This window comes from Epinephelus fuscoguttatus, linkage group LG3, assembly GCF_011397635.1.
Source record: "Epinephelus fuscoguttatus linkage group LG3, E.fuscoguttatus.final_Chr_v1".
Taxonomy (NCBI): Eukaryota; Metazoa; Chordata; class Actinopteri; order Perciformes; family Serranidae; genus Epinephelus; species Epinephelus fuscoguttatus.
This window is the reverse complement of record NC_064754.1, coordinates 30514267-30531329: the sequence shown is the minus strand read 5'-3', so window position 1 is coordinate 30531329 and position 17063 is coordinate 30514267. Positions and strand designations below refer to the sequence as shown.

The following is a 17063-nucleotide window of genomic DNA, read 5'->3' as shown; positions in this document are numbered from 1 at the left end:
TATTTAGCACAAATAAACAAGTTCCAACCATAACATTTGAGCAGGTTTTGTACGTTGTCCTCTTTTGTGTCAGGATCAGCTCCAGACTGAGCATTAAAGTGTCCACAAATGAGGACAACAGGTCTAAGTTAAGCTAGTCTCTATATACAGACTCTACATTCAGTGAATGTAGAGTCTGTAGGCAAACCCTGGAGATCTTGCCTTCGGAAGAAGAGCGGAAGAGCCCTGGTTTCCGGTGCTAGGCTGTTTGTAGTCCGCGTGATATTGACCGATCACGTTTGAGCCGGCTGCAGTTGTTGCCAGGTTAAACACTCCGTGCGGTGAACTAACGAGGTGGAACATAATTGGCGTCACTGCAAACTCCGAATCCATCGCAATGGTTCAGCATATTTACTTATATATAAACAGAAGTCGGAAACGGAAATTTGCCTCCTCTGCCCAAATCAAACCGGAATGCCAAAAAATCAGGGGTCTGCGCCCAGAGGCTGTATCGCCGTCTGCCAGAAGTCAGACGCCGAATACAGCCGATGGGTTGAATGAAGTTAAGCAGAATGAAGTTTACGGTGCAGGAAACCCAAAATGTCATGTTTATGTAAATGTAAGGTTGAAGAGAAGAGCGAACAGAACTGACATTGGTGAGTCAGTGTTTATTAGTGGCAGTGGTGTGTCATTATGGGAATACATTTTGATATTTTCTTAAGTTAATAATAGACTGGTGCCGACATCAGAGAGGCCCAGGTGGTTCCTGCCATACATGAACATCGTTCTTTATCTGATAGTCTCTGTGGACTTCATTGGTCCTGTATTTTTCTAGGCTGTTTTTAGATACTGCATGCTTGGTGTTGCATTAGTTACATGCTGTCAGTAATGCCTGCATGTTAAAGATCATTTAGCTATTTCTGGGCAATCTCACCAGGAAGTCATTCAGGGGAAATGTTTCAAAATGATCACAATAGACTCAGATATTGTCTCACCTGAATATTGATATAACTGTTACTTACTTTGAACGGTGTGCACTCCTATATTGTGACTTTAATGCAAGTGGGGAAGTATTTTGTTGGTCGGGGGCTTTGAGCTTAAAATTAAAATTTGCAGTTCATATACATCCTGCTTCTCATTCTCTGCTTCAGTGTGGTGGACAGTCAGTCAGTCTTCGAGTCTGTATAGACAGATACACAGTGACAGTCAAACCCCAAGTGATTAACGTCCTAATCCAGAAAGAAAACATTCTGCAGGGAAACATACAGTATGACAAGCTTTAATGGCCATTTGACTGGCAAGTCTATTATGCCAGTCATAATCTTACAGAGAAAAAAAACATGAGAGCATTGAACTGAAGGTCATGTGCAAAAATGGGAACAGTAGAGGTGATAAAAAGTGAGTAACAGTAATTAACACGTTATCTATCTGAGCAGAAGGTTTACAGTTTAAGTGATGAGTAGGATTTATTTGTCAGCGCTTGACTGATTGTGATGTAATGTATGAAAATGTAATTAAAATTGATTTGCTCTGGGTTTGTGCAAGGGGAGATCAAGCATCTAATTGATGTGGGTAACACTATAGTCTCCAAAACAATGAATCCTTTTCTTAAGTGTTAATTGTGTTTATAATCAGCAGCTGGTGGTTATAGTTAGAAATGTTTTCCACTGTATCGCAGCCTGGAACAAACACAAACACTCATCCGCCAACATGGATCAATGCTTACACCTGCTGTCACTCTGAAAGACATCATTTCTTTCTCTTAATTGTTTTGTACACATTTTAGCAATCAAATACTTAGGATACAGACTCAAGACAAAACTTAAATCGACCATTACCTGATGATTTTGTTTGGACCACATATCATTTGACAATCTAGAAAGCAGATTGACATTTTCTCCTCGAACAGAAATGTCAGGAGCGTACACACAGCACTCAAGGCACACCTTTCTTAAAGCTGTGTGTTTAAGATAATGTAGTGTACACAGAAAAAAATAGATATTCTGCTCTGAAAGTACAGACCTGCACACACACACGAATGGCTGTGATGTCAGAGGACTGAGTCATATGAATCATTTCATGCAGTAATGCACCACTGATTTCATAACGCTACTGAGAGTGTGTAGCCTACATCTGAACGTGCTTCTGCATGCAGAGGATACATAAGTAATGGAGGAGAGTCGACTTGACATCCAGTGTATGGTCATTACAATGATGGGCCGTCTCCAAAGACTTTTCTGGAAAAAAAGATTCACACACACGCACACTCACAGAGTCAGACAATGACACAGTGTAAGGATGTGATTTCTGCAATTCCTCCACTTCTCTGGAGTAAATTATTGATTCATAAAGTCATGATCATATGAAGCAAGTCTGATAAAATATTCTAAACTCTCTTAGATGTTTGTCTCCTTCCCAATCAATGTTGTGACCGATCCAAGTTGCTGAAGTTTCTCCATAGGTCATATGATATCACTTGAGCCCCAGAAGCTATGGAAAAAAACTAGTTCATTCTCTGGATCAAAGACTTTCTTACCTGCCGTCCACAGAGAGACTTTGCCAGGGGAAACATGTCAGATGTGCTCACTGTGAGCACAGGCTGCCCGCAAGGACGTGTTCTCTCCCCTGTGCTATCCTCTCTGTTTACTAATGAATTTATGATCAATGAGAATTTTTTAGATTGTTTGAATATGCTGATAACATGGCCTTAATTGGTATTTTACATCAAACAGACCCATCAGGTGAAGCTGCCTACCTGGCTCACACTACAGCCGCTCAAACATGGTGTCACATCAGCAAGTTAGAAATTAATGTGGCCAAGACTAAACAGCTGATTATCTGCACAAAATAAGATCTGAAGACAGAGGCAGTTTCACCCAATGGACAGCGTGTTGAAATTGTGGAAATTTTTAAACACCTTGGTACAGGTCTGGACTCCCTCATGAGCTTCTCTGGATATCCTGAGTATATTTTCAAGAGACGCTCACAGCGACGTTATCTTCTTGGGAAGCTCAGTGGCTTCAGTGTTAGCCAGCAGATTTTAGAATTAGTGTACCACACTATGGTTGAGAGTGTTGTAATGTTTCACCTTCCTGTCTGGTACAGTTACATCCAAGAATAAAAACTCTCTAGACATGCAACATGCAAAATAGTTGGCGAGACACAAAAGTCCTTGACCCATCTCTTTACAGAAAGGACGAGGAAGAAAGCGAGGAGCATCTTGGCAGATAGCTCCCAGCCTCTCTTTAGCCAGGTTGAACTCCTGAGCTCCGGGAGGTGCTATAGAGTCCCTCTGGCAACTAAAATAGTATTTAAAAGTCCTTCATCCCAAGTACCATCAGTATCCTCAACTCAGCAAAGTGACTGATGGGTTTGTTTGGTGAGCTGAAGACAAATTTCCACCCATGACGGACAACGATATCTTACTATGTAATGACGAAAACTATGGGTGTGTAAGTCTGTGTGTCTGTTCCACGTTTTTCTCCTCACTGACTTGGTCAATCCATGTGAAATTTGGCACAGTGGTAGAGGGTCATGGCAGGATGCGAATGACGCAATATTACATCAATTGGCCAAAGGGGGGCGCAATAGCAATCGATTGAAATTGCAAACTTTGAATGGGCATATAGCATGCCCCCTAAGTGGTAGAGACATGAAACTTTGAACAGAGATGCCTCTCCTCATGAGGAACATAACTTCCGGTTATATAGATTTTCCGCCATTTTGAATTTTTTGAAAAACACTTAAAATCGATCTCTTCCTAGGAAGTTTGACCGATCTGCATGAAACTCAGTGAACATGATCTAGGGATCAATATCTAAAGTTCCCTGTTGGCAAAAGTTGGAAAACTTACTAAAACTGAGCTTCTATAAGGCAATGAATATTGCGGAGGGCGTGGCTCATCACATAAAGGTGTATAACATCTCAAGGGTTTCACCGATCACCTTGCAACTTTGTAGGCATATGACCACACATAATCTGAGGGGACCCCTCCATTATTGACCCCATCAAACAAAATGGGGGCGCTAGAGAGATAATTTCTTATCTAGGCCTAACTGCCATATCGATTTTTACTAAACTTGGTAGATATGTAGAACTGGACGCCTCAAGGTGACTGGAGAAATTTAACTCTAATTGGCAACTGGGTGGCGCTATAACAACAGAAAAATGCTTAAAAATGGCTAAAATGCGACCGATCACTGTGGCTCTCCCTGTGGCCCAATGTTTCACTTTTATTTTCGTACTATCAAATTCACAAAACCTGTCTGAATATGTTGCTCTTCTTAATGGGTTAAGTTGACCATTTAATCTGCAATTTCCTATGACCTGTATCCCAAACACACACCATGTGAAACTGTATGTGGGCAACTGTGCACTCAATGGGTATGGACTAGTATTATTATATTATATATTCTATTCAAACTAGTAAGTGAAGCTTGATTTTATAATATTTTATTGCAGCATTGAAGCAGTTTGGCAGAAAACTTGGTTTCAATTCTTTCTATAACCGTCATTATTTAATAAGCAACAATCCGTTTTAAGGTTTTAAGATTAAGTGAATCTGTTTCATCAGGACTGTGTGAGAGTGGAGGGATTATATTTAAATGACAAAATAAGCAAACAACCCATCTACACACTAGCGTCTACGCCTCATGTCTGCGCTCTACTACGACCAGTTCAGAGAGGACTCTGAAAGAAGAAACCACTCCACCTGCTCAGTCTGCCTGCCCTCTGCCATCTTGCTTCAACCTGCCCGTCTACATCGACTCTGCCTTGAACATTCAGTCTATTGCCAGCACCTAGCTCTTCAAATAAACTCACTGAACTCTTACTCTGCCTCTCGAGTCTGCTTTAGGGTTCCAAATATTACTACAAACCTTAACAAATTCATTTTTAGCATATTTGAATTCTAGGCAGGATGTGTATGCCTCAATATATATTATAAATACAGCCTTGAATCAGCTGTAGGAATGCACAGAAATACCAGGTTCAGAAATGTCTTGCTTTTCATCACACAGTTTTATTCCAAAGAAACCCAACAAACATACAGCACTCAAGAATCTCAACATCAACTGTATATAATCTGGTAAAATATACAATATTTTTTTCTGTGTTTGCATGTGAAAGCTTTTCAGTCTGAATGGTCTTGATTGAGCTTCCGTTAGTTTCTCTGTCACTGCCTCCTCTCATTATAGTCACCTAATTCACTGCATGCCATTGATTCTTTTTCTTTACAGAGGAAAAGTAGCTGAAAAAGTATAAACATCCATCACTGACAGTCCAAATGCATTCTCACTTCTATATGTCCAGGTACAATAAATTAATTTCATTTATTTGATTCCAATCAGCATTTGTCAAATATCACAATGTCTGCTTTTATCAAAGGATTGTGTGGTGATATAATATAGAGACCAGAATATAGAAACTGTTCACATATGCAATGATAAAGCAATACTTGAGGTGTCCTAACATGCAGTTGGCAAGAAGAAAGGTTGTGTTCAAATTGTCACGTTTTTAAAGTTTGTGCAGAGTCAGATAAGGTCTGTATCACCAAGCAGCTCTAAACTAAGGTGTGGCACACCTCAGGAATGTTGTTGCTATGGTTACCTGCCTTATCTTACTGTATGATTTTTAAAAGCACTTATGAGCCAATCGGAAACAAGTATTTTCTATGGCAAGGGTAAATAATTCTCCTCCACTTGTTCTAAACACAATACAGGACCTTTCATAATCAAAGCTTAGCATTTCAGTGGCTAATGGAAGCTGTGCCGGCTCAGGTACTCTGCTGCCAGTCTGATCAGAATTAGCCAGTGTGTACGTATATGTAATCTAATCTATTAAATAAGGCGCTGAGCAAAACATGATCACACAATAACACTAGCCACAATATATACTGCTATTAACCCTGAATTTACCAGCATCATGTACTGCAGAGAGAAACATGTATACACATGCAAAACAGCCACAAATGCACACGTACACACACGCACATGACGCACAAATGCACAAAGACACAAATAAAGGAGCAGTGTGGAAGATTTAGGGGGATTTAGTGGCATCTAGTGGTGAGGACTGCTAGTTACAACCAGCCGAAACTGCTCCCAGTTAGAATTCCTTTAGTGTTCATTGTTCACGAGGTTTTTACCAGGAGCCAAAGTATCCACAGAGGTCCAAAACAAATGGAGCAGGTGATTCAAACCGGAAAAAACACTGAATAAAGCAGTTTCACGTGTTTCTATTTTACTGTTTGGCATGCTGAAGCGGGTTCCTGCAAATGTGTGCTCACCTATCTTCTCAGATAACTTGTGTCTTTTTTCTGATCCAGACTTTCAGGAGGTTTTTACCGGGAGCCAAATTATCCTCCTCGAGTTGTCCTCCTCTACAAATCAAATGGACGCCATGATTTAAACCTGTAAAACACTGAATAAAGCAGTTTGTCGTGAAGGGGCTGCTAACTTCGGTGGAAGAAGCAAAAATGTGAATGGCCCAGACTAGAGCCAGTGTTTCTGTTGTTCATTCTGGGCTACTGTTGAAACATGGCGGTACAACATGGCAGATAACATGGACAAGGACCCACTACCTATAGAGATATAAACTTCTCATTTCTCATTCACAAATACACAACAATTTCTATTTTCAGGTGATTATACACTAAAGAAAAATGCTTCTTATATTATATTATATTTCTGCCAATATATCTCCCTATATCCTACACACTGAACCTTAAAATAACATTAATATACAAAGAGGTCAGAGGTTTTGTACTCAATGCTGGCTATATGTTTGCAGAAAACCACATTGCAGGGAACGAGTCACATTTTTGTTGACTAAGAAGCTGATAAACTGCAAGCAAACCATTTAAAAAAATGCAAATAGCATACAGAAAAAGATTACAGCAGACTTTTTCCACAAAGCTGTTCACTCGTCACAATTTATCCATTTAAATTAAGTGAAGAGAACAAAGGTGAGAGGGAGCTCGAAACACAAAAATACATTTTACTGTAATACAGAAAAAAACATGATACTGAATCAGTGCATTGTGCTGTTTAATTAAAGCTGTAGTAGGTGAGCTTTTATCTGAAAATTCCTTTCGTTTTTTCCACACTGAACCACAATGTGTGTTTGCAAATAGAGAGAAAACTCTGTAATGCCCAGTTGACCCAAATAAACTTGAGATATACCTGCAGGAAATCTTCTCCACTGGCTTTAAATGTGTCCTCAGTGGCATTTTTGGTTCGGAAAAGGAAATACATTCTTACATTTAGTGTGACACATGAAAGAAGGAAACTGTGAGCATTCCTGTGTCTGTTGAGAAGCCTTGATGTTTGCTGAAAGTGGCTGGAAAGGCACTTATGTCACATGGCTGGATGGAGAGAAAAACAGGGTTTGTTGAACAGCTGGGTGAGTCATATAGATACACACTGAGATATGAAAAATAGAATGAGTGTTCATGTCGTCCTGGGAATGGATTTTTACATTACAGCTGCAGAAAAGCATCCATTTTTGCTTTTATGATCAGCTAATCCAATCCCTGTGCTTCCACATCTGTAATCTTACATCATGCTATTCCTCCATTGCTTCTCTTTTCACTTCCTTAAACGCCTGATGTTCATCACTCTATAGCTCCTGTTCCTGCGGACCTATGGATGCAGGAGAGGAGGGCGTAGTCAGGGCAGTGACGGTGGGAAGTTCAGTCGAGGTTACCATGGAGGTTAGCCTGGAGGCTGCTGTAGTAGTGGTGGGTCCGGTTCCTGGGCAAGTGGAGTGACATGTAGGGGTGGAGTGGTGAAGGTCTGCCGCTGTGTGGGAGGTGGGCGAGCCTGGAGCGTGAGGAGAGATCTTCAGAGAGAGGAAGAAAAGAGTCATGGAGGAAGGAAATAAAGGAAGAAGGCAGCAAAATGATAGAGGATAAAACAAATGATGAGTGGCATGTTGATGGAGAGAGGAGGGAGGGGAAGGTGGAAAAATAAGTTAATTCACCTTCAGGTTACCTAGATGAGTATACGTTGTGTTTAAAGCACACGTTTCCAGCCTTAGAATATTTGTTACTAGGCAGCGAGGAAACAATATGATTCTGCAAAAAGGTGAATAATACAAGCCTATAATAAGCTGTTTTTGCAATAATTACCATGAACTTGCTACAGCCTTTGCTGCATTTCCCCTCATTATTCCCTGTCAGCCTCTCAACAAAAATATAGTGATTTTAACTGTGTGTGAGGAAAGTCATCTCCACAACCTGTCAGCATTCAGCAGCAGATTAAATTTGTGTGTGGAGTGTTGCTGGGAGGTCTATTTGTATTTCTCCATTTAAAAAACAACCACAAGAAAATATAGGGAAAATAAAGTTCAAGTTAGAATCCTTAAGAGTTTTACGAAATTAAACCTTTCTATTTAAGTGTGTTGTTTTTATTTAAGTGTTTATTGTTAGTGGCGGTGTCCGCCCTTCCCAAACTGGATTTAAAACCCAGATAAATTAAAAATACATTTTCCTAGTTTGAATCTTGTTTCCCTGTGTTGATTGTCAAAAATGTCAAAAAATCAGCATTGGAGCATTTTTGCATCAAAATCCCTGGTCTCAAATGTTGATGACTCATCCTGCACTCAGGGGAATTTACAAAAGTTCATCCAATCAAATGAGACTTCGGGCAAATAGACACTGCAGTCAAATAAACACACACTACACCTGAGGGTTGTAGTAGCTAACAGAGCTATATGGAAAGAGGTAGGAGGAGATGTGTGTAAAGTTATTAGTAAGATAAGATAAGATAATCAGCAAAACATTTGCTTTTATTAAAAAAAAATTGCTAAGATCTTATTCATTCACCCTCATCTTCCTCCTGATCTAACAGTGAGGAAGGTGTGTGGAGCCAACAGTCCACTCCGCTGTAGCTCAGTATTGTGCTAAACTCTAAGCCCACCCACACACGAGGGTTTTGCAGGAAACAATGCAACATGTATTCTAGTATAATTTGATCCCACTGATAACAGCCCGTTTACTGTCCACTGAGTTTACACCGTATCAGAGATGTAGCACGTAACTGGTATTAGGCTGTACTTAGTTTTACCACCATGATCCCATATATGACTAAATTAATGAGTGACTGTGTTGGCCACTCTGTTATTTTCTAACCTGTATCAAGAATTGTTGGCTGGGACGTTAAACTGAATGAGATCCTGCCTGAAAATAAACATTCATGCTGGAATGTGAACCAGTAAACCCTCTGGGAGTCAGTTGGTCGGCAAAGAAATTGCCAATTTATAAAAAGGGTCTCTAGTGCAAAGTGTGTGTGTGTATGTGTGTGTGTGTGTGTGTGTGTGTGTCTACTCATGTGAAGATGAAAAGACATGACGTGAATATACGCATCAATATATGCATCAATAACTAAGCACTTAGACTCTCTAGGCTATGCTCTGTATATACTCCTATAGTCTGACTTATGGAGTACGTTTCGACTCCCTTGAGCCAGTGCCTGAAGAAGACAAAATACAGTTTGTGTTTTGTCAGTGTGTCTCTTGGATACTTGCTGCTTACAGTGTGGCACTTGGTCACTACCTTTTTGCAAAGCCCAGACCTCATCTGAGGACTGTGGGGATTACTTCTGTATATGTTGTACTTTTAGATAAATCCTGCTAGGACTGGCACGAATATTTGCTGCTCCCAGCCTGCATTTGGTAACAAAGGATTTAACTTTTTCAACTCTGTTGTATCATTGTCTGACTGTTAGTGTTCTCTTCGCTTTGTCCTTTTGGAGCTAGGCCAACATTATGGTAATATAATATCACTTGACTCGCTGCTGACAGAGAAAAGCAGGAAGCAAGAACAGAAGCAAGTGAGACTCATGAGCGTCACATAGAACCCCCTGGGTAATGTAGATTATTTTGAGCCATTATGAATCACCCAGAAAACCTGATATGAAGAGGGCAGACAAGAGTATTGGCAGCTTGTGAGAAGTGACAGGGTGCAAGAAAATATTACAGTACACCAAAGACTAACATGTAGGCGTGCCGGTACTGTGTACTGGTGAGTAGCGGGCCACATCCAGCACTGCCTTGAACCAACTGAAGCGATTGAAGGAGGCTTTGGGGAGCCACACTGCCAGTCTAATGCACCTCATCTCTCTTGTTCAAGTCATTTAATTGGAGACTTTGAAGCTCCGCACTCCAGAGACTGCTTTCTTCCTCCTTCTGACACACACACACACACACACACACACACACACACACACACACACACACACACGCATAAACCTAATCTCATAATCTTTTTCTCCTGCCTTCAGAACTTTTTATTGCCTCCATAGCAGCATTAATTTACCATCCTTCCTCAATTAGCTGCTCACACACACACACACACACACACACACACACACACACACACACACACACACACACAAGAAGTGTTAGACTCTCCATAAGTAGAACTGCCAAACCTGATGCATCAGACTAATTGCTGAGGCAGGGTGCTGCAGGGTGTGTGTGTGTGTGTGTGTGTGTGTGTGTGTGTGTGTGTCATCACTTCTATAAAGGCCTGTTTGAGGGTTAAGGCTTGATTTGAGGTTCAGGTTAGTCTAGGGTAGGTTGGGGTTAGGGTAAGGGGCTAGGGAAAGCATTACGTCAATGGGGGTCCTTATAAACGTAAAAGTATAAGGATATGTGTGTGTGTGTGTTTGTGTGTGTGTGTGTGTGTGTGTGCGCGCGTGTCTGTCTGTCTGTCTGTCTGTTTGTCTATTCTATACTGTCCTGAAAAATAGTCAGAATAGGGTAATTGCTGAACTAAACAGACACTTCTTTCATTATTACATCTCTCTTTCAATTTTTAATATATCCTTGTCAACTGAATCCTTTTTTGCCCGAAAAACCCAGTGACTACAAACACAGCAACAACTACACACAAACACACGCAGACACACACAGTACCTGGCTGCTCTGAGGATCGTGGTAGACCTGGTTACGAGGAGAGAGAAGGACGCAGTCGTGTGCTGTGGTCTTTTCAGTGCGCGGAGCGCTGGGGTCGCCATCATCCACTCCATTGGCCTTGCACCTCATATTCCTCACACACAGCACCTGCAGGGCCATAGCAATCACTTGTTGAGACTACAAGCCATCTCACAGCCATTATGTTCAAGGTCCATTGACCTGTTACATCATAAAGTATTCTGAAATCAGATGCAGTCTTATTCTTAGTTATATATATATATATACCAAGAACAATAACTAGAATGATAATTATAAATATATCATTTTAAAGATGAATATGAACTGAATAAAATGAATAGAAACACTGACAGCCAATCAAAATTCACCGAAATTCCTGGGTGTCACAACTGGATCTTGCAGTATGTGCTCAGCGCCACTCTTTACAGAAAATTATCCCTCAGTAGTGTGGACACTTACATTGTCATTGCTATAGTTGTTGTTCTTTGTGTAAACTTAAAGGTCCAGTGTGTAGGATGTCAGTATATAATATTCATAACTATATTTTAATCAGTTTATGATTTTCTGAAACTAAAAATTATTGTGTTTTGGTTTCATTAAAATGAACCCTTTATAGCTATATACATAGTAAGTTCTCTCCCACAGAGTCCACCATGTTATTCTACAGTAGCCCAGAATGGACAAACAAAACATTGGCTTTAGACAGGACAATTAATATTTTCCTGTCAGCAGCCATAATTCTCTTACAAGCTTCCTACACAGGAGAAGTTTCAGTTTATTGCAATGTTGCTAACGCACCACTAGATGCCACTAAATCTTACACATGAGACCCTTAAAGTAAGTAAATTACCCCAAGACCAAACTTCTTTTTAACTTTAATATGTTTAGTATGAGGTTTTTGGAATGATCCAGGCTAGTTGTTATCCCCTGTTTTCAGTCTTTATGCTAAGCTAAGCTAAATGGCTCCTAGCTGTCCCTTCATGTTGAACATAGAGACATGGGAGTGGTGCTGATCTTCTCATCGAACTCTAGCTTATTTCCCAAAATGTCAAACAACTTCTTTCTCTTTCACCTTTACACAGTTTTTATACTTTGGGGATTTTCATCCTACCTTCCTGAAGCTCTGTCTGAAGTTGTCCGACAGAAAGCCATAGAGCACCGGGTTGGCGCAGGAGTTAGCGTAGGACAGGATGACAGCAAAGAAGTAAATTCCGGCAGTAGCGCTGGACTCAGGGATGATGACCACCAGATTGATCATGTTAATGATGAAGAATGGCAGCCAGCAGAGCACAAACACCACCACTATCACCACCACCATCCGTGTCACCTTGCGCTCTGAACGCCGACGCTTGGTGAAGCCCGCTCGCACCCCTGACGACTTCATCTGCACATTTATGATGACAGTGAAGAGGATGGATACAAGAGTGATCATAATGAAAATCAGGGGGAGGATGTTGAGGATGATGGAAATGATCATTATGTTGATGCAGATTACAGTATGAATTTATACATGAGCTTTTTCAATCAGCCTTATACACACACACACACACACACACACACACATATACACACCTTGATAACGATCAGTAGGTAGCAGAGGCAAATGATTAGCAGCGGTCCAAAGAAGCCGACTGTGGCAGTGTAGAGAATGAAGGCTGTCGACCACACATTCTTTGGCTCGGGCCAGTTCATGTTGCAGGAGTTAAATGTGTCCTACAGGAGAATTAAATGAATATTACAGAAAATAACTATGGCAAATAAAAAAATCAGCCATTATCCACTCAGTCAGACAGTGAGAAAAATATGAGGTAAACATTGCACTGTGAGGCCCACAGGATGTGTTAAACTACAAAGCTCTTCAATTATGCAGGAGGGGATGTTTGGAGAAGCATAATCTGCTTCTGTGGGGCTTAAAGCAACATATTTTGTATTGTGGAAGACATTTCCAGACACTGTGTGTGCTTTGTGTGCTGGGAGGACTCATCTGTGAAGCCAGTAAGTAAAACGTAACTTGTCCAATTGTTATTAAACCAGTGGCCTTCAGCAGTACAGCATGGCATGTATCATAGCACCTTTGTGAGAAGTTACATTCTCTGCCTACCTTTCCTCTAAAAGCATTTGTGTGACAGAAGTGGTTGCAATGCTTTTCCTTTAGTGCACACATTACATCTTCTGCTAAAATTCTTAACAAAGACTTCATTGTAGTGAACGTCAGTCTGTGTGTTCAGCATGTCAACAACTTGCGTATTTTTTACATCACAGCCCTTCAGGTCTAACCATGAATACAAGGTACAAGGAGACAAAGCATTTCCATGGAGTGAAATACCTCTAACCCAGCAGTTACAAAGCTACTTTCATTTAGAGATGTGTTTCCGGCCTCATGCTGGCAAATTAAGGTCTAATATTGCCTTTTATCTCTGTTTTTGGTCTCCACCAACTCTTGGGGTAAATATCGGGAACTTTCGCCACTAATTGCTCCACTATGTTCACCAGTTATACATTTACTGTGGATGACACTAAACTGGCTAACTAGTTTTTGACTGTTGTTGTAATAGTTGTTTTGGAGAGCAGCAAAAGTAAACCTAAAACAGTTAAGTTCTGATCTATAGTACCAAAACAATGAGCTGAAATACACTAAAACAGTGGTTCTCAACTGGTGGATCATGGTTCAAAAGTGGGTCATGGTTCCATTCTAAATGGACAGCAAGTGAATCACAAATGTGTCACATTTGTTTAAAAAAAAACAACAGATTTTATTTTTAAATATAGTAATTTTCCGGCACATAGCTTTCATTAAGAAGTGATGTTTTCTGCAGTAGAGTGAGTGACTAACTGACAGCTACTTGACAAAGACAGCAAACTGACTCAACGAAATGGACAAACACAAATGAATGTACTGTGGGACCTCGAACTAATGACTAAGCAGAAATCTGGACCCCATGGCTGGACCAGTTGGGAATCACTGTACTAAAACACTCAGTAGAGCTGAGGATAAATACAGAGTTGGATGACATTCACTATCAATATTGTTTAGAGCAGCTTCATCAAAATGTGTTAAAATGTCATCATCAAAATAAAAGAAATGCATATGGAGCAAGAGTGTGTGACACTTGTTTTCTATCATCAAGTCTACTGCCAGTGATCAGCACCTCCTTATGTGGTGTGGTGTATGTTACTTTTATATTTCAGTTAAGGAATCCTTAACTCGGACTTTAAATCTCAATTAAAGGTGCTTTGTGCAACCGGCCTCTGGTTTTTAGCAGGTTTCTTTATAAATCTATCATATTCCCAAACATCAGTTTGTTTGAATACACAATCTTTTTCATCTTGCAACTATAAATGCAACTTTGCCAAAACACGAATTGGGGTACAAATAATGTTCTAAATATTGGCAAGAAAGTCAGTGACTGTAATTTGCAAAGTGTCGCACTATTCCTTTAATTCTGATATTATCATTTATATTTTTAGTTATTTTCTTTAAGGAGATCTTAATACAGCCTAGCAAGTTAAAAAGAAACAGAAATGATGAATTAAAAACTTGCTGGGGGGAAGCAATACATTGTACTTAATAAACTGAAACCATAGAACTACAAAGCTATGGCTATTGAAGCAAGCGCCTTATTAATGTCAGGGATGAACTCACTGTGTAGAGAATTAATGACTGTATCAGGGGCAGCGGCAATTGAAGGTAATTTGCAATTAATGTGGTGCTCAGGACTGCAGTTTCTACCTGAACATCAGAGAAGATGACCACAGGCAGGACCACCACAAAGGACACGGCCCACACAGCTGCGCTCACCACCTTGGCCACGCGGGGGTGTCTCCACTTGGTGCTGCGGATTGGATGAACCACAGCCAGGTAACGATCGATGGACATGACCGTCAGGCAGAAAATAGACGTGAACTGGTTCATAGAGTCTGCTGTCATGACCACGCGGCACAGGAAGGAGCCAAACGGCCAATAGGAGAGCACGTTCTGCGTGGTGAGGAAGGGGAGCCCGATGATGTAGAGCTCATCGGCCACAGCCAGGTTCAGGATGTAGATGTTGGTGACTGTCTTCATTTTGGCATAGCGCAGCACCACATAGATGGCCAGAGTGTTGCCAGTCAGACCCACCATGAAGACTGTGAGGGAGATGACTGCGGTCATCAGAGTGCTGCTGCCCTGGAAGGGGACACTTTGAGTGGACAGGTTGGAGGAGATGTTGAAGAGGCGGGGGTAGGAGAAGAGGAAGGGCGAGGGAGTGGCTCCAAAGGAGGAGTTGAGGTCTGATGCGAGGGGAAACCAGTAGGTCTGGTCTAGGGGCTCCATTGTGGGTGCCAGTTGTAGTTTTGTTTCCTCCTGTTCTAACTGAATTAGAAGAAAGCCTCTGCCATGTTAGTTACCATGCTTACTTTGGGGCAGAAACGGAACAGATAATCAGCAGCCACCACACTTTAAGGCATTAGATGAAAACAAAGAGAAAGTGTCTAATCTAGTTTGTCAAGTGTGAGTTTTTGCGCCCAAGAGAGAGAGAGTGACTCATAGCGTGAAAGTGTGCGCTCTGACCACAGCTGAGAACCAGTGCTCTTTTAATGGAAGTCCCTAGTGTGTGTCTTCTTCTTGCGCACCTTGCGCCACGAGCCAGCTTCAAAGAACAAGACGTGTTGCCATGTATCCTATAGTCTAACAAGTTTTCATTTCACAAGGAGTCGTAATCGTAATTACGCATCGCTGCTGTTAATGAACCAACCAAAGGTGTATAATTGTAGTCACCTCTACGGGGTCTTTGCGTTTTAATGGCACTGATTAGTAAACCCCCATCTTACCTGACACTGCAAACACACAATTCATCCGCTGTGTCGCGCGTCAAGCGGCAGAACGCCGGGAACAGTGCCACAGCTTTTACGCACGGCAGATCTGCTTGGTTACAAGCTCTAAAATAATTCCCGCGTTACGATAATAGGTTATGCCCGCACAGGTACTATCCCAACTCTTTGCTGAATGATTTGTTGTACTCCTAATACAAAGCTACATTTTTAAACTCACGCATACACTACATCAGTGTTTTACTCAGAGATAAAGACAAGAACATGCTTACTTTGGCGAGCAGCGAAAAAGTCTTTGTGTGATCAAATGAAAATTAGTAGCTCCCTCCAAACCAAACTCCTCATTGCCAGTTCAGTCCTCTGATTCTCCAATAACTCTCCAATATCGATGGATAGCTTGTGTCCGAGCTCCCGATGGTTCGCTGTCCGTGGTGCTGAGCAGAATGTGTCAGCAGCAGCTCCCCGCTTCTCCTTCGTCCTTCAACTTTCTTCCCACACAGCTTTGCTGTTTCTTTGATACGATTTAAGTGTGTGTGTGTGTGTGTGTGTGTGTGTGTGTGTATGGGAGAGAGAGAGAGAGAGAGAGAGAGAGAGAGAGTTGCTTCAGAAACCGCAGCCGGTGCAAAGCAGCGGGGCTCTTCAGTCTGATCATACAGACACAGAGGAGTTCAGTTTCAAGCTGGCACAATGTCATTCTGACACCTGGAAAGAAGAATGGCTAAAGTACATTTTCTCAAGTACTGTACATTTTAGATGAAGATCAAGATTCACCAGCGGGCTCCCAGAATCTTCTATATTTAAAGACGGTCAGTGTGGAGGACCAACATCCCATCTGAACCCTGAGAAATTGCTTTCTTCATTCAGAAGCATCTTAAAAAATGGCATTTCAAACAAAAGCTTCTCCACCAATTATTAAATACATTTCAGCTGGTGTGGTCAATACTTTTTTCCCTCTGTTATTCAGATTCATTGTACATAACTCTTTATGGTTATAAATGTTGTGATTTCTTTCTGTAGGTTTACGGTATAGACTAGTTTTCAGATCGTCCCTTTCTTTAATCATCATAATATCCAAAAAGTTCAATTGATGGGTATCAGACTGAATTGTGAACTGGAGATGTTTGTTTTTGGAATTAATGAGGTGATCACCTCATTAATTCCAAACCGTAAACCTACAGATATAAACTCTCTCCTTCAGGGGGAGTCTTACCATCCCACTCATTTAAAAAAGAACCTCCCCATCTCTCAATTCAATCATATCATGCAGCTTGGATGAGGACTACATTAAACAAACTATTGATCTAAAAAAAACGTTTCAGACAAAGAGATACAAAGAGACC

At 41.0% G+C, this 17063-nt stretch overlaps 1 protein-coding gene across 1 annotated transcript; it reads right to left on the bottom strand.

Moving 5' to 3' along the window:
- Positions 1-5141: 5141 nt before the first annotated feature.
- On the bottom strand, positions 5142-16245 carry LOC125886497 (somatostatin-like receptor F_48D10.1). Its single transcript, XM_049572748.1, has 6 exons — positions 15996-16245; positions 14645-15265; positions 12487-12627; positions 12026-12298; positions 10897-11043; positions 5142-7818 (listed from the first exon to the last, which is right to left on the bottom strand). Exons 2-6 carry the CDS (start codon positions 15224-15226, stop codon positions 7597-7599), a joined length of 1365 nt encoding a protein of 454 aa, XP_049428705.1. The 5' UTR covers positions 15227-15265; positions 15996-16245; the 3' UTR covers positions 5142-7596.
- Positions 16246-17063: the final 818 nt, after the last annotated feature.